At 39.4% G+C, this 25,239-nt stretch overlaps 1 protein-coding gene across 4 annotated transcripts in view; it reads right to left on the reverse strand.

The window, feature by feature from the left end:
• LOC145996409 (uncharacterized) overlaps positions 1-18,185 on the reverse strand; it is a 124,665-nt gene extending 106,480 nt beyond the window's left edge. For 2 of the 4 annotated variants that reach the window (XM_083132863.1, XM_083132860.1), the window contains exons 1-3: positions 17,859-18,185; positions 11,413-11,574; positions 503-1,005 (exon numbers count right to left, since the gene is read on the reverse strand). In XM_083132863.1, coding sequence (XP_082988989.1) covers positions 503-1,005; positions 11,413-11,574; positions 17,859-18,032 — 839 coding nt within the window. In that variant the 5' untranslated portion in view covers positions 18,033-18,185. Of the gene's footprint in view, positions 1-502; positions 1,006-11,412; positions 11,575-15,923; positions 15,951-17,858 lie in introns of those variants that run through there. The other 2 variants (XM_083132861.1, XM_083132862.1) reach the window with 2 other exon arrangements.
• Positions 18,186-25,239: the final 7,054 nt, after the last annotated feature.

Here is a 25,239-nt window from a genome sequence, read left to right on the forward strand (position 1 = left end):
TACAAGGGGGCGGACTAAGGGTTAAACACCACACTTTAACACATTGCAAGCATTTGGAGACATATGATTACATTTTACGTGATATTTGAAATCCCCATAAAATTTTGATTAAGTAGGCTATTATGATAAATTTCAAATAATAATTGGGTCTGAAACTTTTAAGCAATGTGAAGTAGAGCATGTAAATTCACAAAAAATTCCATCAAATGGCAGAAAATTTTAAAGAACTATAAATTTCAAACTAGAGTTGATATTCCTAAAACAAAAAAAAATGGGTTATTATATTTATCCACAGATATCACACACCAAATTTCATCCAAATCTGAGATGGTGGGGTGGATACCTGGATGATCTTGTATGGAATAACCCACTACCAATGCAGCATTGGTGACAATATTCAATAATTAATTGCATTGTAACTCGTACGTAGTAAGGTCCAATTTTGAACTTTAGTACTGTCATGTTCACTTTCAATCCTTGTACTAAAATTTCCTTCACCTACCTTTCTCCAGGATCTGTCCCTTGGTCTTCCACTTCTTCGGTGATCACTGCATTCTTCTTCCTGTCCTCATCACTTAATACTAACGCATCATTGTCACTATCCTCAGCTGGCACTTTCTCCACAAATTGTTTACAGTCATACGGATAAAATCCTTCACTTTCAGAAACATTCTGTTCACTAGGAGCTTCCTCACTTGTGCCTTCAAAATGTATCAATGTTTCATCACTCTCACTTTCAACTTTATCAACTAAAGTTTCATCAATGTACTGACTGGATAAATTGATGTCAACATTAGGAGGATCTTCGAATGATTTGGTTTCAGTCTTGACACATGACTCGTCTGGAAGCCAAACATTCTCCAGAGATGATTGTTCACAAACTAATGAATCAACAGTTTCCATTTCAGACTTTATTGTTGTCACTTCTGGAGGAGGGAAACCCGTATCAGATACTGGAGCAGGCATAGTTTCTTCACTACCATGAGACGAGGATGCAGAATGCTTCTGAAATACAACCGTAACGTACATAAATTTTATGATATTGCCTTTTCATATATAAAACAACCCTTCCCTCTTCCTACAGAAATCACTATCCTAATTCTGCAGCTTAGAAGCCACCAACAAAGAGAGGCTGCTTCAGTGTTCCCAGGCACACCTCAACGGTGAATGAAGGATAACATTTATCCTCCATGGCATAAGATTGCATCTGCACTGTTTATTTGTTTGCATTTGCTTGGTATGAAGGCTATCAGTCAGTATCATGACTCCTCAGTAATATTCTTTTCTACACCAGATGTTACAATGAACACACACACTGATGTAGAAGTTGATATTTTGTATGCTAGAGTACACCGTCATACAACACAATGTACTCTGGGAACCCATTCTCTACAGCAATTATAGGACTGAGTTACAAGGATGCATGGGTTGTTTTTTTCAGAAAGTGTAGTTGATTCCCGAAGTGAGTGATGTCAGGTGGAGTTTTCAGGCAACATCCCAGCTCCAATTATCACCAAACCTCTAATCAAAGAGGCTCTGGTGAATCTTGGGGAAGGAGTACTGGCTGGAGTCTCATGCTGATCACTTCACCTTGACTATGGCTACCTATTAGGCAGCAGATGTTGCCTATAGTGGATGTCAGTGTAGGAACCGAGCACTTCGATGTATCTAGGAATTTTGAGGGAGTCGCATTTCCACCCCTCGCAGGTCATAAACAGGCAGGGTTGGTGTCGCCATTGCATCCTAACAATGTTTCCAGCTTGTGTAGTTTGTGACCAGATTGAAGAATGACCGCTTGTGTGGCGGTAAACTGCATATATGCAAAAAGTTACCACCAGTCCCGAATCAAAGCCCAACACATGCTAAAATAAGTATAATACTGGCATGATGCCTATGTAGATTATCATATCTCCGGGCAACTAGTATTATTTGCAACAAACAATTTTTACCTTTATACTATTGAAACAGCCTAAAACATGCAACGTGTTAAAAGTAATTATCTTCACAAAGTGTACAGTTTTTTCAGTCACATATTATTTTTCTCGATTTCGTGAAAACCGAATTTGAAAATCCCCCTTAACAAACGATGCCTTCCTGATGGCACAGTGGTAACATTGTTGCCTTGTAATCAAAGGGTCCCACGTTCGATACCCGGTGGAGGCACATAGGGGTTCGGATTCAATTTTAAACTGTAGGTTCAGTCCTGATTAGTCTTACTGTGCATAAAGTGGACTTAAAACACAAACTTAACTCCTTAACAAACTTTTCGATGAATCTAAAATTTAAACAAGTGAATACATTTTTGTCATTTTGAGGTAAATAATTTTTTGGGGCTATTTTTGGTTCACGTGAATCTGCCTCACGCAATAAGTTTATTTTATTGGGTCAAGTACAATAGCCAACCATTGAAATAATTTGATTTTTTAATTTTGTTGTTTGTTGTTTTAAATTCACTTTATTTATTTATTTATTTGAGAAAATTTAAGATACAGCACAGGTGGCCATTTTACACTGAAATTGTCAACAACGAGAAAGCAATAATTATAATAAGCATAAAGATAAAAAAATAAAATAAAATAAATAAATAAAAATAAATAAGAAATAATTAAGAGTAACAAAACAACATAAAAGTGAATAGCAAATGAACAAAAAAAATAAGTAAGGGATGGCAGTATGTGATATTAATTACAAGTATTTCCTCTGATAGAAGACCAAAAGGCAAACTCGGAGGAAAATATATCAATACTTGAGGGGAGATCATTGTATTGTGCTACAAGTCTATAAAAGAGAGATCTTTTTTTAATTTCTAGTCTAGGTTTTTTGTATAAAATAACCTTGTACTAGGGTCACTATTTATATTTTGAGCCTAACAATGAAAAAAACAGGAATTTGGCATTGAAAACTGCTTTATTGTTTTTCGAAGTATTCTCCTTTATGGTCAATACACTTTTGCATTCGTTCGAACCATTTGTCAAAGCAGTTTTTCCAATCTTCTTGAGACACCTCCATAATATGGTTTTTGAACGCATCAACGGCGTCTTCCGCCGACGAAAATCGTTGTCCACGCAATTTATTCTTGACATTCGGGAACAAAAAGAAGTCATTGGGTGACAAATCAGGACTGTACGGCGGATGACCCATCAATTCAATTTTTTGACTGTTCATAAAGTCTGTTGTTAGACGAGATGTGTGACAGCTGGCATTGTCTTGATGAAGAATGATCCGACGGTGTTTGTTTGTTTTCTGTATTTGACCGAAGACCTCTGGCAAACAAATTGTTGTGTACCATTCAGAGTTGACCGTTCTACGTTCCTCTAAAGGCACAGTTGCCACATGACCAGTTTTCCAGAAAAAACAGGCGACCATTTGTTTCGATGTGCTTCGAGCGCGAACAACTTTTGTTGGATTGGGTTCATCTTGAAACACCCATACAGTCGACTGCTGTTTACGTTCCGGCTCATATGCATATATCCATGATTCGTCACCTGTTACAATCTTATATATGTCTTTTGAAGCACCACGATTGTATTTATTGAGCATTTGTTTGCACCAATTGACGCGAGCGTCTTTTTGATTTTTTGTCAAATTGTGTGGGATCCAACAAGAACATACCTTTCTCACAGTTAAATGATCATGTAATATTTTATATATGCTGGTGGAACTAATGTCTATGGTTGCCTCAATCTCACAGTATGTCACATGACGATCTTGTAGTATTAGGTTTTGCACAGCATCAATGTTTTCTTGAACAACAACTGATTTTGGACGACCTTCGCGAATCTCGTCGGTGAGCGAATGGCGGCCACGATTAAATTCGTTATACCAGCATTTCACAGTGGCAAAGGATGGGGCTTCATCGCCAAATGTGGAAGTAAGTTGATCGATGCACTCTTGTCTTGATAATCCACTTCGAAAATCGTAAAAAATCATCGCACGAAAATGTTCACGAGTTAATTCAATTTTATTGTTGTCGCGCAATCTCCAAGGCAACATAAACAACACAAATGAAGCTATTGACAAAACATTTGAAGTACGTTATGGTCAATAATGCCAGACGATTCCGTGCAAACGTCAAATCGCGCCTAACTTCAATCAGTGTTGCCAATGCTCAAAATATAAATAATGACCCTCGTATTGCGAGTTGTGCGCATAGGTACTCTAAAGTGGAATTCCTCAAGGAGTGTGTTGCAGCAGATTTTGCCATTCACAATTTTGTATAAGTAACTGAAATCATTCTGCAAACATCGCTGATAAGCAGTTTGTAAGTTTAGAAAATACAAGAGATGCGGAGATGAAAAATTGTGTAATGAGGGAACCCTGTGACGGACTATAGCTAGGAAGAAGTGAAAGACTGAATCGATTCTGGAGAGGTGAGTGGGACATGCCATGGACCAGACGGGAGAGCAGTATTCTATTATTGGGGAGATGAATGATTTGAAGTACAAAGTAAGGGCTGAGATGTCACTAATTTCAGTGAAATGGTAGAGTAAACCTAAGAGACGCAAGGCCTTTTTTGTGGTGCATAAAATATGTTCCTCAAATGTGAGCTTTTGGTCGAAAACAATGCCTAGGTCCTTATGAGAGGATACTGCTTTGATGTTATTGCCAGAGATGGAGTAAGATGACTTTAACAGATTCTTCTTGAGAGAGATAGTGAGAGTAGTACACTTGTCAGGATGTAATGTAAGGTCCCATGTCAGGCACCAGGAAGTAAATGTTGCTATGTCATTCTGAAGAAGATGAGTATCGTCGGAAGTGGAGATTTCCCTGAAAATTTTACAGTCATCTACGATAAGAAGGTAATTGCTAGAGGGAGCTGTGAGATGGTCGGCAAGGTCATCGACGAATAATATGAACAAGAGAGGTCCTAGAACACTACCCTGTGGAACTCCAGAAAGGACAGGAAGAAAGTTAGAAACAGTTCCAGGAAGAACGACACGTTGTTGGCGATCGCTAAGGTAATCTGTGAGAAGGGTGAGAAATTTGCCATGAATGTTGAATCTATTGCATAATTTGTGAATCAGAAGACGATGACTAACAGTATCAAAGGCTTTGGCCAGATCAAAGTATATTACATCTAATTGTGAATTATTTGAAATGCATTTCATAGCATGTGAGAGTAAAACAGACAGGTTTGTAAGACAGGAGCTACCAGGAAGAAAACCATGTTGCTTAGAGCTTAAGTACGGAGAAACAAATTTGTACAGTCTGTCTTTGATTACTTTTTCACAGATGATGGACAGAGGAGAGAGTAAGGAGATTGGTCTGTAAGATGAAACAAAACTTTTGTTACCACTTTTGTGAATCAGTGTGATGTTAGCTTGTTTCCAAGCGTGACGAAAGATGCCTTCCGAAAAACATCTGTTCAAGAGAATGGAGAGGGGATAGCACAGGGATTGCACAGTTTTCCTGAGGAACATGGTGTTGGTATCATCCAGTCCTAGGGCACGGTGAACTGAAAGAGACGACAATAGATCCTTCACCTCATCGGGTGTAGTGACAAGCGTTGTTAGGGAGGAGGAACAGACTGGTCTTACGTTTGGCAACGCTGCAAGGGAAGACAGGGGGCAGAAGTTACCATGAAAATAAGCATTGAAGAGTTCTGCCCTTCGGTCCCCTTTCGCATTTTCACTATCATGCGTAATTTCAGCTGGAATCCTACTGTTATTTTTCCTTGAGTTTATTGGATTAAAAAAGTTTTTTGGGTTTTCCGGGATTGTTGCAGTGATATTGTCTATATGTTCCTTATATTTTTTTTGAAGGAGATACTTTGAGTGTCGTCGCAGAGCAGCAAAGGTATTGTGCGTGTGTTCACTCGGGAAGCCCTTCCAAAGTTGCCATGCTCGTGTCTTGTTGGCCACTACATCCCGCACTTCAGAGTCGAACCAACACGGAAATCTAGGAGAAGATATTTTCCCTGTAGGCACGTGGTCCGTCACTGCTGCTTGAATGACACCTGTAAATAGGTCAGCTGCCTCGTCGACAGTCCCGTCTTCCAACATGCCCCAGGGGAAGGAGTCGAGGGAAAGTCTTATCTCCTCCCACGGCGCTCGGTTCCACAGGTAGAGTTTGTTCTGGATGGAGGGGCGATGACCTCTTCTAGGGGGTGGGGGGATGAGAATAGAAACATCCAAACTGTCGTGGTCGGAGGTCAGGTGGTTCTTACGTGGCGTGATAGTAATATCGTTTAGGGTGGACACAACATAATCCAGGTTGCTGTCCTTCCTGGTGTTGAACAAATTATGTTGTTTCACGTTTAAACCACAGATGAAAGTTTCAATAAACCATGCGTCGTTCGTACACTTCGCTGTTCCATTCACAGGGTCTTGCCAGTCAATTGAGAGGTTGAAGTCGCCGAAAAGCGCAACGTCTCCCAGGGTAACTGCCGCAAGCAAAGAATCTCGACATTCTTCGAGGAGGAACAAAGGACTGTTTTTATGTGGCCTATAGTAAGAGCCAAGGAGAAGCTTCTTGGCATCGGTCACTGAAACTTCCACCCACAGTATTTCACAGTTCCGTTTTAAGTCGTGGCGTACTTTGCTTGGCCATTTTGAGTTAACACAGATCATAACGCCCCCACCACGAGTCGCACGATCGTTCCGATATATGGTGAAATGGCTTGCGAATGGCAGCTCACTGTCACAAACGTTTTTTGTCAACAACGTTTCAGTAAAAATTAGGCAGTCATATGCCATGAGTTCACACGCAAAAATTGCACAGTCGCCAAGCTTATTCTTAATGCTCTGTGTATTTTGGTAATACACGGAGAAATTTGGCACCGTTTTCACAGGCCCCGGATTCACATGTATGTCCCCACAGATCAAGGCCATGCACAGGAGGTGAAAGTACCGGACCGGGGTCCCATTACCTGCCGAGCGTTATTCCCTGCTGCTGGGCGAAGCCATGGCGGAGACTCGCACACGTGTCGCCGCGAGTGCCGGAAAAAAAATCTCCTCTGAGCACATGTCCACCGCAATAGTTCATCAGAATCCTTTGACACAGTGGAAGGAATGCTACACTGAAGGCACGAGTACACTATGATTAAACACAGTAAGGCTAATCGGGACTGGACCCACAGTTTAAAGTGGAATCTGAACCACTATGTGCCTCTACCCCTTGATTACAATGCGAGGACTCTACAACTGCACCATCGAGGGGGCCCTACCAACCCTTGCAATAAGTCACTGGAAAGACATACATGTGTGGTTACACAAGCAACTAAAGAATAATTATATTCTTGTGGTAAGGAGTCATTGTCATTTAACAAACATTGTCGAATTATTCCATCACCATTATTGAAAATATAGTCCCATGCTGAACTTATCAACTTAAGAACGGCACATTGATTGCTTAATGAGGCATTTTCCTTGAGTTGCAAAGCAGGTTCAGTTTGGAGTATTACAATGTTTTACACAGTCTGTTCGAATAATTTTGTGAATATTGATGTTTTATCAGAGGGATCACCCCTGGCTGTGAGCAGAGCGTTACGGGAGAGTGACCTGAGTGTTGCTTGAGCGTAGATGTGAATCAAGCCTTAATGTAACAAAAAACAAGAGAGCACTTAAAAAAAGTGATTAACAAAATGCCCATCACTTACCACTGGTAGCAACAATGAATCACGGAATCCGATAATGACCTTATACCTGCCTCTACACATGACATGTCAAATTTCCTCAGAGTGATATGTGGTGGTAGCACTATGCTGACTTGGGTAGTGCAATCTTAAATGATGTTCAAATGAAAAGAACTAAATCTGTACATCAAAATTCAAATTGTATGTGGAAGAAATGCTGCAAAGTGTCACAAAGGACTTGTGCAGGATTGTGGTGATGAAGCACTTTGATATCCAACATTGGTTCGCCATACTAATTTGCCAACACTGTGAAAGTTCTGACAAGCACCCAGCAACATTTAGGTGGTGCATCTTGTTGCCTACAACTACAAGGTCATTCTCCTTTGTCACTGTGAACAGTGGGTATTACAGTAACTTTCTGGATATGTCCAGTGTTATGTCAGAAATGACAAAACTTCTTGGTAGACATCCGATTGTGCTGCACCATAGCCCAAGGAGTCATGGTGCAAATTTAGTGGGCCCACTGGTTGAGTAATGAGGTTCAGAAGTGCTAGAAGATCCACTACAGTGATGTCAATGACATAGTGCACATCATAGGTTGGTACTTCAATGATATATAGAAAAATTAGGGAGGAGTCAATATGAAAATTACCAATGCCGATAACCAATGTTCGACTGATCCTATATAAAATCTTAAATGATCCTTGAAGAATCTAAATGCTTCATTCATCTCCATAATAAGTGTGTGTTACCACATGACTGCAATGCAAAAGAAGCTGCATATTTAAAGATTTACTTTCAATAAAAGTATGGAGATTGTATGTTTATATCCCATAAAAATTATAACAAAATGGCAGAATATTGCAATACATTATTAGATATTTATAGATACATTGGATGCAGTAAAATTATCGGTAATTTTATCAATAAACCGATATGCCTATATTGGCCAATACCAATAGTGTAACAATTAATCTGTCCCATCCCTAGAAAAATGTTTCTGCTGACAGCATATTATTGCCAGAACTTTCGGCAATATGTGCTACATTTGGCCAAAGACTATGCAGTAATTTCATCCTCCACAATAATATAAGTAGTCAGTTACGAGCAAGTAATAACTTTCTTAAAAATGATCTCACATATTTCACAATAGACAACTTTCTCTGGCACTGTGCAGAAATCTCAAGAAAAATGGCTAGTCGAAAATACATTTGCAGGTTCAAAAATATCCATTTAATAAGTGATTGATCTGATTTATTTTACTTCATTTTCCTGTGGCTGATTGCGAAAATGGGGATGAATGATGATATGATGACATTGATGCCAATGCCTAGGACAGGATTTGAACCCGGGACACCTGGCATCATAGTACGATGTGCTAACCACTCTGCCACGGGGGCCAGCTATATAATAAATGTGTTAATAGGATAAGAAAGAGCATGGGCTGGTCGACACATTAATTGGTTAATAACTTCGGTGGTTCATTGAGTCTGTGCTTTATATGAACTTTTCATGCTGCTCAAAGTCAGAAAATGCATAACAGTTGTTGTATTTACAGTGTAACTTAGAATAAACATCCTCGGTGGACGGTAGTATAGAACTTAAAAGGTGGGAAAAAATAAAATTAAGAAATTCAAATTAGGGTTCCACTGTTTGCTATCCGATCTTGTTACATACAATGCAAGACATACTGGTTCATAAAAAGAAAGTTCAGTGTTTAGATCTTCTAAACAAAGATCTCTATCAGGAAAGTTTTAACACAAGACTGCCTTTGTCCTTCTCCAACTTGGCCTTTTAATTTCCTTGTTTTACAAAGTTCCTGGGGAAGACCCTTGTTAGAAGATTGAACACTGAATGTGGCATTTTTATTATCCACTCCAGGTATGACATTTATTACTATTTTATTATGATAAATGCAATGACACATACATTTTAAGTAAAATATTTATGCACGTCATTGAATTTTAAATCATATTTTTAAATATTGCAATATTTAGTTCAGGTTATTTATATATACCTAGTCATATCATAAATTCTGTTACAAAGTTTAGACAGGGATGGCAACATTGGTTGGCAAGGTAACCCCGCAATGTTGGATCAAACAACAACCAGTATCATTGTGTGTTTGGCTGTGGTAGCGGAAAGGTGAATTTCACTGTGAATCGAATGGAGTGGGGTGGGGTGTATACGAGAACCATGTGGCAGTAATCGCACTGCACAAAGTTGGCAAATCACCATTGGACATTTTCAACACCCTGAAAAAGCTGAATATCAGCAGGATGTTAGTGCATCGGACCATCAACAGATACTGTGACACAGGGACAATTGAGGACTGCCCCAAGAAAGGTAGACCTTGTAGCGAGAGGAGCCAGAAATTTGTGAAAACAGTGGCGGCGCGGATTCAACGAAATCCTGTCAGGAAACAAGCAGTGATGGCTCGAGAGCTGAACATTTCGAAAGGTCCAGAGGGAGCAGAAAACAAAAAGACTCCTTCAGCATTACGCAAATGGTGGCCACAGGAGAATCCTTTTCACAGACAAAAAAATCTTCATGATTAAAGTGTCTTACAATCGTAAAAACAACCATGTTTATGCCTAGACATCCCAGGAAGCTCGTGAAAACATGCCACGAATTCTCAGAGGCCATCATCCTGCCTCAGTGATGGTTTGGTGGGGGGGTTTCCTACAATGGCACAACAACTGACCACCACTTCTGTGAACATGATGTGCAAACACTGCAAAAGTGTACCAAGCGATAGTGTTGGAGCCACTTGTGAAATTGTTGACCCCACCATGTTCAACAATCAGCCATGGAGCTACCAGCAGGACTCAGCACCAGACCACAAGGCAAAGACCACACACAAGTGGCTTCAGAGGAATGAGCCTGATTTCACTGCTCCGGCTGATTGGCCCTCCAGCAGCCCCGACCCCAGACCATTGGATTATAGGTTGTGGTCCGTTTTGGTGGCATGGTCTGTATGAACAGGCATCCAAACCTTGCGAGTCTCACGTTCTCTTGTGAAGACAGTGGCGGACTTTTCCCTCGAGACCATACATGCTGCGATCGATGACTGGCCTCAGAAACTTCAGGCCTGTGTGAAGGCCAGAGGTGGCCATTTTGAACAGTGATTGGTGCTCTGTGTTGACAAGACTTGTACCTTTGTAACATCCAAATATTAATACATTAGCTTGCTCACTGTGCCTGTACTTCATTATTAACTTTGTAAAAGAATTTATGATATGACTAGGTATATTTCATTCTGAATGTAATTTCAAATAGTCTACAATGAGGTCCATGTTGCGTACAAAAGTGAATGAATGAAAGATTTGATTTATTTTACTTCAGGTTTCTGCCACTTTTGGTTAATTGCAAAGATGAGGATGAATGGTGATACGATGAAGTGGATGAAGAACATCGCAAATACACATGGACGACACAACACAATTCCTACAGAGGATTATACTGGCTACAGGTTCAAGTGCTAGAGCCTCGTTAGTCTGCAACAATGCAGACCAGAGTCTGCTATGCGTAAGCGAGGTTGTCATTTGGATGTCTTTGGAAAGGGTCACCTCCTACATCCACAAAAATGCATTGCTATTCAAAACATTGAGGAGAATAGAGTAATAAAAAAACAATTTTATACACAAGAGCCCAGAAACCCACATACCACTTTCACTATGGGTCTTCACGAAATAATACATGATTCCATTCTTAGTAATAGCAGGTGTAAAAATTTTAATTTTTAAAAATGCATCTATGTATTACCACGCCATGAACAAATAAAGTATGACTTACTTTTACACATGCCAACATTTGTTCAAGTATAAAATTATCTTTACCTTAACACTCGACTTCTTCTTGCGCCCCTTTTCTGCAGACGACAGGTATTCCTTGAGAAAGTCTTCAGATTCATGACACATGCTGTGGAAATCCTGGAAATCTTCTAGCTTGTCTACACACGAATAGCACACAAACTTTGGCAAACTGTCATCCTCTGTAACCTGAGATGGAGAAAATTAAATTCATAAGTAGGGTTGGAGCATTGGTATTTACAAAATGTGTAGGTAAATAATAGGCATTTATGAAAATGTTACTTACCTACCCCAAAAGTAGATATTTATTACAAATTGCATATCAAATGTCCGACTTTGATACTACAATTACTTGTGGTTACTTTTGCTGTAGATAGGGTTATAGCAAATGGATATATCTTAAAATACAAAAGAAAATAAACCACCCAGTGAAAAATGTTGGTTTCACTATAAGAAAAATGTGACCTCGTTTCGGTACTATAGCCTGACAAATCAAGTCCCGATATGCGCAGATCGCTGTGGAGCACTTCCTATTACGTCATCCTCCCCACCACTCTTATACATACTAGTCTGGCCTTGAGACTACGAGTGGTGCCAACTCAGCAAAATTAAGCCAAAACAAATATGACAAACTATTTTTACTGTGTAGATTGTCGGTACCGGCTCATATCAGTTTATCAGTGGTTCATTTGATTTAATCCGGTCTTTGAAAATGCGTGCGGTGCGCGGATCATAAACTGTAGTATTACGCACGCGAGTTAACGTTTGTAACGAAGAGAAAATACTGGGCGAATGACTTCATTTTCTGAATGCGACATCGAACAGTTTCCTGTCGTTTTTGGAAGCTGAATGGGGTGAGGGTTCTTTTGTTTATCGTACAACAATCACTACGAGAAGGCAATCTGATAACATGCTTGCCTGTGTTCTTTTTTAAAGCACTGAAATGTTCTTGCTCTTTACTCTTGGCTCCATATTTTTGAAATGCAAAAATGAAATCATGCTGGGTGCAATGAAATCCACAATCTGCTCTGGAAAGTCCCTTAGAGGACAGGCCAGAGAAATTGTTTACAATGTTGCAAAATATTTGCAAAATCAGAAGGAGTATATAAATGGATAGTTTCTCAAGTTTTAAAAGAATTGAATTGGATTAATTTGTTGTTTTAAGTCCACTTTATGCACAATAAGGGTAATCGGGACTGGATGTACAGTTTAAAGTTGGATCTGAACCACTATGTGCCTCCACCGGGAATCGAACCCAGGATCCCTTGATTCCAAGGTGACGACGCTACCACTGCGCCATCAGGGAGTTCTAGTTTTAAAAGAAGGAAAAGAGTAGTTGGCGAAAGGTGAGATGAAGTTCTGTACATCGACATGTAGAAAACAGCCCAGGAAAAAGCGAATACAAACTTTGTTGGAAATCCTCAGACCATTCCGATCCCTCCAGGTTGCAAAACTGTGAACCAACGTCGCTGCGAAGAATGGAGTGGAGAAATGTGGCGTGAGCTGCGCAACAGCTATTTGCAGCATCTTGTTTTTATACTTGTCAAATTATAATCTGATATTCCCTGGACAGATTTCTTCATTTTTACAGAAAAAACTACTTACGGTAATAAGTTCCTGTAGCATTGTCTAACATCTGGAAGGTGTTTTGTGTGATGTGGGAATGTATGATAGCGGAAATTCATGTTCTTCGTTGAAAATTAATTCTCCGACGGAGAACAGCCTTTGGTGAATACACTTCATGATTGTGTTTTGTTCATGTTCATTGGGTATCCAGTGTTTCGAACTGTCTGTGTTTGCAACGAAAGTTAGAAAAATGACGTGTCGTGGATGCGAGGTGAAATTTGTACCGGGTGTGGAACATCCAGTGGATTTTTTAATTGAACATGGGATCTTAAAGAAAGGGAAGGTATGTCCAAAATGTGGCAGTGAATGTAAGCTACTCGTTCGAAGGAATGGGCTGTGGGTATATGCGTGTTCAAAGAGAGTCCAGGGACGTGGGAAGTTACGGTTTAAAAGAGTTCCGTGTAGATTTGAACAGGAAACAGATTTCTTCAACTTTACAAGTTTGGGGCCCATTTGAGGGCAGGTGACTCTGGAAAATTTCTAACATGCCTTTAACAGGGACTCTATAGAGAAAGCCAGGTAGCCTGAGCTGAGGCAGGGCTGCGGTAGCGGTAGGTCAATTACCCCAGGGGCGGAGACGGGAATCTGTGGGACATTTGGACTCAAAAATTTCAAACGAAAATAATTTTTGTGTTCAAATTTCCCACCGATTCTGGGACAGATAGCCCCAAAAACCATTCATGGATAGCCCCAAAAACCATTCATGGATAGCCCCACGAATCATTACAATTTTCTTCGTAAAACAATGTGAAAAACTTAAAAAAAATTAGATCAGATGAGCTTTTTTCACGGGTATTTCTTGGGTTCCGAAGGTTGAAACACTGCATAACGAATGAAAATGAACAAAACACAGGCACGACGTGCGATTATATAGGAAGGTGTACACGCCATATTGTGTCTCAGGCAAGCGAAAAAAACTACAAGAAAGAAGTACTTGTAATGTGAAAAATTGCAATTACTTTTATTAAAAGAACTTGAATACACCTTAAAGAATGTTCTGCGAAGCAGATAGGTAAGTACGAATGTCAAAAGAAGAAGTTATAGGTGTCCGGGGAATACCAAATTTTTACCTTGGTTTCTATGTCATAGAATCTTACTGATTGATTATTTAATGCATATTTTCTGGAGAATGATTTTTAGATTCCATATATTTCTATAGCCCCATGTAGTTGGCTGCACTTTTTGACCAGATTTAACTCTGTTTGCACTGCAGCGTCTAGTTGGTTGCACATTGCAACACCGAGTCATCTAGTTTGTTGATTTGAAGTCAAGTAGTGTATTTGGTGTCTGCACCGGTAACGGTTCGAATTGTTTTATGATTTCGGTAGATATCCGATAATGCCTGAACACCTCTCACTCGTTTATTTAATTAATTTTAGCATTGATACTTACCTATTCTGCATTGCGGAAGATTCTTTAAGGTGAGGTTATTCCTTTTTCTATACAATAGTGTCAACTTTTCATATTACGAGTCATTATTTGTCTTCCTTGTTCTGCTTGGATAACAGGCAATATGGCGTGCACTCGTCATGGATCATTGGGCGTCTGCTTGTGTTTTGTCGATTTGGAGTGGGTATGCAGTGTTTCAACCTTCTTAACCAAAAAATACCTACTTTCGTGTTCATTATGTTATCACAGACCATTGACAGATAGCCCCAAAAATTATTCATGATAGGCTCTCGAACCATTTCCAGTAACGTTAGGTTGGGTTAGGTTAGGTAAGCATAGTTAAAAAATCTCGTAAAAAAAGACACATTTGGAAACAATGGCGAGAACGTGTGACTTTCGATGCTCACACCATCTACACATACATAATGGAAACAACTGCATAATGATACAGAAAATGCAAGTTCCTTACGTAAAAAGCGATTATTTCTTGTTCTGCAGCATTCTATGGTAAAGTTTTCAGTTTCCGTGAAAGAAAATACGGTAACAGTTTCATACATCGGAGACACATTTCTTCAATTTTACACAAGAAACTATTAAGGAAATGAGTTTTTCAAAGGTTTACAACGTTCGTTGAGGTATTTTATTTCATCTGGAATATATTTAACCAGAAAATCACGTATTTTTCAAGAGAAATTTCACAGCAACGCACAATTGACGTTGCTTTCATTTGCTTGCCCTACGACAACCGGATGCTGCGTACGTTTGATGATGTCAGACCCTGTCAGTGTTTCAACCCCCTTTTTTTTTACTATGCTTGCCTAACCCAACCAAACCTAACCTAACCTTTTTGAAAATGGTTTGTGGGGCTATCCGTCAGCTACCCGTGCATAATGTATAATTTAAACTGGTGACGAACACGATAGTAGGTATTTTTCGGTGAAGAAGGTTGAAACACTGCATAACCACAACGTGAGTCAAGATGTGCCCACCATACTGTGTGTTCCGGTAGCGAAGAAAGGAATAAAAAAAAAGGACTCTGAATGTTAAAAATTGCGTTTGCTTTCATGTAAAAAGCATAATGGCACCTCGAACTATGTTCCACAATACACAATTGGTAAGTACGAACCACGTGAAACACAAAATATGCTATTTTAATATGTCACCAATCTATGAAACCGTTCCCGAAAATACCTCCAAGAACTTCGACAATCCTACAGAAACTGATTTCAGTAAGTAGTTTCTCCTGTAAATTTGAAGAAATCCTTTCCGCCGATATCGGATATTTACCATGATTTCTCCTAGCACAAAGACTAATTATCGTAGAATTTTGGAAATCATTGTCACACGAAATTTGAACCTTCCCTAAAGTAATGAGGGTACCATTATAGTATGGGGGAAACACCTATGAATCATATATTTCGGACTTTTTTTACATTGCTAACGTACTATTTTTGGAATGTGGAACATTTCCTAAGTGAAATAATGCATCTCAATGTCTATTTCTTAGATTTACGAGTACTTACTGTTACTTGTTATTTCGATTCTGTAACACATTATGGCGGGCGATAGTGTACTGGTTCAGGGCATGTTGTGCAAGTGTTTTGTCGATTTATGTGGTGTTGCAACCTCGTTCACCGGAAAATACCTACTTTCGTGCCCAGATTTGAAATTATGCTAATACGTTGCAAACCATTGACGTTAGCCTCACAAACCATTGACGTTAGCCCCACAAACCATTGACGTTAGCCCCAAGAACCATTCACGTTAGCCCCAAAAACCATTTTCCGTAAGGTTAGGTTAGGTTAAGTTAGGTTAGGCAAGCACAGTTAAAAAAATTAAAAATACACGAAACATCATGTTCTAGTGAAAACACGGTGAGGCTGAAACACTGACTATGGGGTTGTGTCATCTTAACACATGGAACATTGTACTCTCGTGCAAAAAGCAAATGGCGGCAGCAGAAATAGCGTGTCGGACAGAGATTTTCGCAGAAAACGACATGTTTTCGCATTAAAATGTATCAAAACTACATTCACGAACTTCCACAACGATACAGAAAATGATTTCCGTAAGTACTTTCTCCTGTAAATTTGAAGGAATCCGTTTCCCCCATACTATAATGTTAACAATACCGTAATGAGCACTGTTTGGACTCGAAAAAAATTATTTATGTTGGAAAAAACAAACTTGAAAATTACTACCAAAATTACCTTACGAACTTTTTATGGACAAGATATTCTCTGTCGACAAGCGACAGTAAATATCGTAGAAGCGTGGGAATGAATGTAGAAGTAAATCGGAACCTTAGTAGAATGCATTTAGGGACTTTATTTTAATGCTAAGGGAACCTAACCATGAAAGCGTATATTGAACAAAACCTTAAGTAATCGCTAAAACTCCGCAGTATGTGTTAACAGACGTACATCGAAATCGAGCCATGTAAAAATTGCATTCGTAACATAATGAAATCGCAATAAAACAAAAAGAACTTGGGCCCAATGGAGGGAACGAGTTTACAATACCGGACCACTCTCCAATTGCTATGAAATTTCGTCTACTCACTAATTGAGACCTCCTAATCACGAATCTGCATGTAATAATTGGCGGTCGAGTGTGGAAATCGAGAAAAAAACGAAATAAACTATGTTTTCTTAACGTAACGTAACCCTACCATAAGAACACTAGCTCCACGGAACACGCCATTTCCCCCCGAATGGGTGTCCCTTATCGCACAACACTTTAGCAACATTGTGTTCCGACGTCACGGAAGAGAGCTTTTTCAAGTTAGGTAAGGCAAGGTATAGTTCTCTTAGCCAAAATATTAATTTTTCTTTGTATTTATGCTAATGAAACCTAACCTAACAGGCCTAACCTAACCTTGTAGGCATTCCTCGTCTGACGTCAATATTCAAGGTTGCAAGATTGTTGTGCGTAAAGGAAGACCATTAAGATGGTACCGAATTGCTGTGTATGGACAATCACCTTGGTAAATCGCAAGGTTATTTTACGAGTTCTATACGTAAATGTACAATTTTAACAAATGACCGCCAAATATGAACTGCAGATACGTCATCAGGACACCAAAATTAGTAAGTAGGCAAAGTTTTATAGAAATTGGAGAGTGGTCCGGTATTGTAAACTCATGCCCTATGCCCAATGGAGTAATGGATTCTTGTGTACCGAACCTCAAATATTGGCAAGGTTAGATAAGGAAATGTTCCCCGTGCATTTAGCATCGTGCCTCAAAGGCAAGGCGCAGTGCCCTGAATATTCAAGATCTCGGGCATTTCGGATGTGATGTGATCAGCAACAGACTCTGGCCACCTTTATTCCAAAGGTTTGCCAAAGGCTAGGTGAGCCCCCAAAATATTGGTAAAGGTATATATTATCCACACTGAAAAAAGCTTCATGAACTAATAAATGAAAAGTAATGCTTACAAATAATAAAATATACTCACAATGAGGGATAGACAATTTAATATTTTCCCTTGAATATCTCGTCTTTGTCCTTCATCTCGGCAAATGTTCAGTTTCGAACTAGTGTTTCTCAAGCAAAGCCGGCATAAATTATAGTAATCCTCCCCTATTTCTGTGTGCTTATAAAAATTTCTATTCAGTAATTTGAGTCTCATTGTTTTAAACTAAAACTATCACAAAAGTATCATATTTTCACAGTGAAAAATATAAAACAAGGATTGGCTCATGGGAAGTTTGTATACGACGGGTCTTCCTTGTCGCACAACAGTCTTGCTACCTTGTATTCTAACGTCAGACAAGAATTGCCTATGAAGTTAGGTTAGGCTTGTTAGGTTCCATTAGCATAAATGCAATGAAAAATTATTATTTAGACTAAGAGAACTAAGCATACTTAGCCTAATCTAACAATGTAGACATTTAGTCTAAAATTAAATCGTTTTCCGTGACGTCAGAACACAAGGATGCTCAAATGTTGTGTGATAAGTGAGATCCATATAGAGCAGATCCACAGATCCGTTTCTTTGTACTTCCGTTGACAGCTGTTAGTACTTAGTAGTCTGTGATTCACATTCACTTCACCTCAAGTGTACGATCCGTCCACCACTTTCATCACGAAAGTCGGGGAATGGGGCTGTTCATTGCCAAACCACCTCTTGTACAATGCAGAGGTCCGGCTGGTGAGGTTCTATCCTTTTTACTTCCGTTCGTTCTGCTTCGCTCATTCGCGAAAATGAAGTTTCTTTTAAACACCTAAACTCGTCTTAATCTGTTCTTAAGATTTGTAACATCCTCTTAGCAGACGTATTACGTGGCAGCAGCAAATTTGACGCTTATTCTTACTGCTGACACGTGCGTGGCAGCAGACTCGGCCTAACAGTATTCATAGTGTACAAAACACCAGTGACGTGCACTGAGGAGTAGCTAGTCTAGCAGCATAGCTAGCAGAGATAGATCAATCAATCTCAAATCTCTAATTATTTTCAAATCACAATATTTATTGTTTTGTTGAAGCCACAGTTCATATGCAACACTTTTTTTTCACGCGCTTCTCGTCCCTCGGTGCTTTCACCGGCCTAGCTCGCTCTTTCTCTGCCTCAAAGTTCCAGGTAGAAACGGGTTTTCGAAGGGAAAGGGAAGATTTCTGCCTCTACCTCCCTTGCCCCCTCGCCCCCCGCTCCCATGGTTGAAAGCCGTGCTTTCAGGTCCTCCAGTCTATCTCCTATAGGACAGATAGGGGATTGGGTTCCCTTCGCTTCCTTTGTAAATCCTCTAAAGAACTAAGGGGAAATTTTTCTGCAGTACTTCTGTTCTCTGTATTTACACTACTTTTTACACGTTGTACAATATGTATGTATAATATGGGATGCACTTTTATTATTTATGCACTTGGAACGTCTTATGTGCAGACAAAAATGTTAGGCTATGCTTTTTTTAAATATGGAATATATAATGATTAATTAACAAATATTTGCTCACGCTCTCTCTTGTTCTCGTTTTAGTAGTGTTTTATTTAAATATACTAATCTCTTGGCCTCCAATAAAAAAAATGGATAAGCTAAACAATCATAAATACGGATGTACTTATTTGGGAAAGTGAACGCGCGTTCCAATTCTTGTTGCTGGTTTAGTTTATTTTACTTCGCTTTTCTGCCACATTTGGTTATCTCGAAAATGAAGATGAGTGATATGATGAAAGTGATGAAGGGACCTCACAAAGAACAATTCAGGCCGGAGTTCGTGACGAGCGTGCATTCTTGTTCTTACGTGTTGTACTCTGCCTGCAGTGAATATTGAAAAAATTAGAAATGAAAAATGTATCCCAGAACTCAAAAAGCCAAATGAATATCATTGAAGAAAGTAAAAAAAAGGTTTGTTTAAAGGTGTTTTGTTACCCATCGCTTTTTTTGGCTGTATAGATTTAATCGGAATAAGTAGCTAAGAGCTTGGAAAGTCGTAAGGGACATAAACAGAGAATTCTAGGCTCCTGATTTCACAGTGCCCTGCAGATGCACTGGCAGGAAATTATTTGTATTTTCTTCTCTCTTCCATCGCTTTACCTAATTTTTGCCATGACGATGAACGTTGATTAAATTAAACTGGTGAAGATTGGTTGCAAAGAAACACTCATGCAAAGGCCAGGGCTCGAGCCCGGATCCTTCAGTAACGAGATCGTGAGATGGGGAAATTAGGGAAATCAAGCAATGCAAAATTTTTGAAAAAAACGTTAATCATATATAAATATGGTATTTCAAAAATTCAATTGAAAATTACTACTCAGGAAAAATGCAGTTTGTTTTATCGATACCCACGTATCCGAATGGTTAGCGCCTACCTCACATATTTGTTGTCGGCCGACCTCTGTGGAAGGGTGCAAGTGGTCCCGGATCTGTACCCGATGGAGGTATATAGTGGTTCGGATCCCACATTAAACTATAGGTCTAGTCCCGATTAGCCTTTCTGTGTATAAAATGGACTTAAAACGTCAAATCAACCAACCGGGGGGGGGGGAGTGGTTACCACAACGCGCTACAACCAGTGGCGGATTACCAACTAGGCCCACTAGGCACGTGCCTAGGGGCGGCAACCCTTGGGGGCGGCAAGTCTTTTTTTTAGAATATCAAGAATAATAAAAAGTGTCGTACGTACACAGTGACAATTTAGACCTATGAAACCAATGTTTCAAATCAACGGTTTGCAACACTTTCGCTTCATACGAAAGAAACCTTGATGTATCGGATTTATGTGTTATCAAAAAATGTTTCGTCTGCTCTGCCTCCTTCAGGCGCCAATCAATTTGTTTTTAACCCTTGCCGTGTCTATTATCGCTTACAATGACAATGCAAGCCGCCCAGCCTTTGTTGATTTGTTTTTGTAAATACATACCCCTCGATCTTCCACTAAGCGTTTGTTAATGGCCAGGCAGGAAAGAAGACTGATTGTTTGAAACTCGCATCTGTAACAATGCCAGTCTTAAAAAAAACAAAAAAAAAAACAAAAAAAAAAAAAAAAAAAAAAAAAACACTGCTGATAAGTGAGTGAGTGAGTGCAGCTTTCGCGTGGACCGCAACTAGTTTTTGTCTTACTGTATTCTCTGGCTGGTGCATTCAGTTTGTTGCTATTGCGTTTGCGATTTTTTTATTTTATTTTTTATGCAGCAGGCAGCATGAAGCGAACAAAGTTAAGTGGGGCGGCTTATCGTAAACTTGCAAACGAAAACCGTGAAAGAGAAGCAACCTTACAGAAAAAGCTTGGTACAGTGGACACGTTTTTTAGGCGAAAGGAACAAGTGATTTCCGAAAGCAGTCCAAAAATTGAAGTGGAAGCGGCTACATCGAGTGAACTCTGTGAAACGTAAAATGTCGAAAATATTGTGGGTTTAGTGGAGGAAGGAAGTGCACCTGAGGTAGTGTCCCCTCAGTTCGTAGGAGTTCCTGATTGTGACAGTGAGAGTGCAAATTTCATTAGTGACGATTCTGCCGAGTGGTGTCTGAATGAGTCTACAATTGACATTCTTCTAAGACGTGGAATTAATCAGAATGCTGAAAACGATTTTTCTAAATCGCAAAGACTCATAGCAGGTAAGACAAGATTTTTAAATAATAGTGTTTTTATCGTAAACTTGTAAATGGAGAATCAATTTTGCGGAATTATTTGGTATATTCGTGCAGCACTGGTGTCGTTTATTGTGCATCATGCAGGTTGTTCAAGGGCAAGACAAACATCGCAACTCACGGAATTTCAAACTGGAAAAACATTTCAAATATTCTAGCATCACACGAAAATTCTGAAGAACACAAAAACTGCGAGTTGGCACTCTTAACAAGGCAGAAATCTGTTGGGACCTTGGGGAACCATTTTCAATCACATATTCAGACGGAACTTACATACTGGGTCAGTGCAAATAAGTTACTACTTTTCTTTTGAGAAGGGCGCACATTAAGTTTGTGCCTAGGGGCGGCGAGGAAGCTTAATCCGCCACTGGCTACAACACCAGGAGTTCCGGGTTCGAACCCCTACCTGGACATGGGTGTTCTTTGTGTTTGTCCCTTCATTAATTTTGTCGGATAATCTTCGCGATTAACCAAATGTGTCAAAAAAGCGAATCATTCATTAATTGATTGTTTCATTTGGTTTATTTTACTTCGCTTTCCGCCATTTTGGTTAATCGCGAAAACGATACGATAGAATTGATGAAGGGACACACAAAGATCATCCATTGCCAAGCCGAGATTCAAATCCGGCATCTCTGGCTCAGTAGTCAAATCAAATCGTTTTTGATTTTCGAAAGTGGGTGGAAGTTATATGTACAATTTTTTGTACTCATTCCTGTATTTGACGTTCTTCTTTTAGGAATACTGGGCTCTAAAGGAGGGGGGGAATATGACCCGTTGGGCACGCCACTCATTGCTACCACAAGTGTCGACGTCACCGCACGTCACTGCAAAACACAACACTACACTACACACACACACACACACACACACACACACGGCACAACACACTCACCTGAATAGAAACTGACGTTCAAACCAACACTTTTCCTTTAGTGTGCATTGCCTACGTAGCAGTAGTGGATCCAGAAATGACAGTTGCAACGGCCGAATGTTAATCGTCTAATAACAAAAAAATATTTCCGACAATATAAATAATTCCTCTTTCGTCATCTTTCTCTCTCCCCTCATTTTCATATTCCTCTTACTCTCTCACTTCCTATCACAGTCTCTTTCACTCAATCTCCGCTTTTCTCGTGTCTTTCCTTCTCTTTCTCTCTTTTGTGGGAGTGGGACACTTGCAAAACACATTCATGATACTTTGACTGCAAGAGTCCACGTAAGCTGAAAGAGAGGTTAAAGAACGGGGGGGGTGTCTGATCCTTGGATCCTTGAGGGCTTATCGTGAGCTCCTTTCTCTTGCTCATATATTGATGAATAATGTACACAGCTTGAATCAGTGTTCGGAAAGTTACTTTTAAAAAGGTAAATAGTTACAGTTACAGCTACCATGGGCGTCCGGAAGGGGGGCCAAGGGGGGGCCGTGGCCCCCCCTGGAAAATGAAAGTCAACCAAAAAATATGTATTTCACACATATAATTTCATTTTAGCCACAATAATCTGTGTTAATTATTGCATGAACACCATAAATTCAAATTAAAGCAATGTTTTTTATGAAACAACACTATTTTTGGTGAAAATTTGCCTTCGTTTGCCCCCCCCTGGAAAAAAATACCTTCCTTGCCCCTCCCTGGAAAAAATCCTGCGGACGTCCATGACAGCTACGTGCTTAAAAAGTAACAGTTACAGTTACTCATTTTATAAAGTAACTCAGTTACAGTTACACTTACTTCAAAAGTAACTGGAAATTACTTTTACAGTTCCTTTCTGCTGAAAATTTTCTTGCAATCAAATTACGCAAATCGATCATTAATTATAATAAAATATTTTGTGAAGACTAACATGACTTTTACTTACGTTTCTGGTATATAATATAAGTCTTCGTATATTTACTATATTTATTACAAAATACAGTGCTCTCCTGTGCTTTGCGCGACGCCATGATGGCGTATAGGGGGTGTGGAGTTAGAGCCCCACACTTTTTTGATCATGGTCGAAGGTGGGGCTGATGTGATCAGCACCACGTCCCTGGCATTCTTTACCCCCCCTCCAGAATTTCCTCCAGATAACCACTTTACACGATGCTGGGTGGGGGCTGGAGCCGCTTCAACAGGTGGAAAAAATCTCTGTTCTCCTCCACCGAGGATCGAACCCGGGGTCTCTCGCATGCTAGTCAGACACCCAAACGATTTTCTTTTATATATAGAATACCCCTATGCGGTAGTATCCCCAATTATTAATATTTTCTCAGTTTTCACATATGTCAATTTCCTGTTTTCTGTATTTTCATTGGAACAAACACAAACATCCATGTCCGAAACGAACTAGAATCCGGAACTCCTGACATATAGTGCGTTGTGCTAACCACTCCGCCACGGAAGTTGACCTGAGCTACTGCGACCTAAACATTTGTATTTATTATCATTGTTGTTCTTAAGGAATGTCCATTGGAGTGGGGGGGGGGATTTTAGAAACTGTATAGAAAGAGAGAGATATATCACTCACGTAGAATGTATTCTAAGAAGGGAGGTCTGTTTTGCATAAAGGGCGTGTCAGAGAGAAACAAATTTGTTGTACAATTTCAAGTGATTATGAATCAGAAAATGATTAAAAAAATATTTAATGTAGTAACCTATAATTGTATGTTATCAAGGAAGGTGAAAATGGCATTTTAAACTTACCCCTTCAGTTCTATCTGAGACGATTGTTAGAAACAAACGAGAATGATTATTAGGGTCTTCCTGATTCTTTCGTTTTTCCACTTGAGTGTTGTAATTCAATGTATCAATAATAACGGTGAGATCTGTCGTATCTGTTATTGCAAGAAAATGGGTTATCATTTAAATCTTAAACGAATAGCACTTACCAAAATATATATTTTTTTCAAAATGTCCAGAAATGCTGAATAATCATAAATAAGCGAATTCTAACCGGAAATATTTGTACTTCCATTTTTAAATTATCAGGAACTGAGATAAATGAAATCACGTGGAAACAATTACATTGTTTTCCATTCATATGTGCATTTACTAGCTCTCGTCTTCTTCAGTTTCCTTCATACTACCAATATCGTTGAATTCTTTTGTAACAAAGCTGAAATATTGCAGTACGTCCCTTTTCAGCTTAATCCGATATTATAGCAAAGAAAAAACTATCGGATGCTGCTTACAGAAGGGGGGAGTTATAAGGTCTCAGAGGAATTGAATTTGACTTTGAACCACAGAGGAACAAACTACAGAAACAAGAGACACTTCACAGCTCACAACTGACAATTGCAAACTGTCAGCAATAGGAAGGAATTCTTATCTTCCCGCTTAAATCCACTCCTCTTCCGAGGCGTGTACATCGCTTTGGAATTCAAATCAACTAAACGAAAGATGAAACATAGGATAAACCTTGAAATTCCTGGCACCTGGCTGGAGCCCAGTGGAGTAGCGTGATTCTATGAAAGGTGTAAGGCTTCCTTAGATAAACCTGATCTGAATATTGGATAAAGAAAACCCAAAGAAATTTTAACTAAATAGAATCTATTTGAATGTAAGTCATGCATGGGCATACTCAATTTCAAACACAAAATGCACACACTCTATGTTAACAATAATAGCATATCAGTGGCGTAGCATGGATTTTTAAAAGTATTACCGGTTTTCAGTAGGACATTTAAGGGAGACTTGGGCGCCTCCCCACCTCAGCCCCCCCCCCAATGTCTTCCAAGTAGTTCATATAATATTAATCTGGTACGTATGCAATT

This window comes from Lepisma saccharinum, chromosome 12, assembly GCF_977018435.1.
Source record: "Lepisma saccharinum chromosome 12, izLepSacc3.1, whole genome shotgun sequence".
Classification (NCBI taxonomy): Eukaryota; Metazoa; Arthropoda; class Insecta; order Zygentoma; family Lepismatidae; genus Lepisma; species Lepisma saccharinum.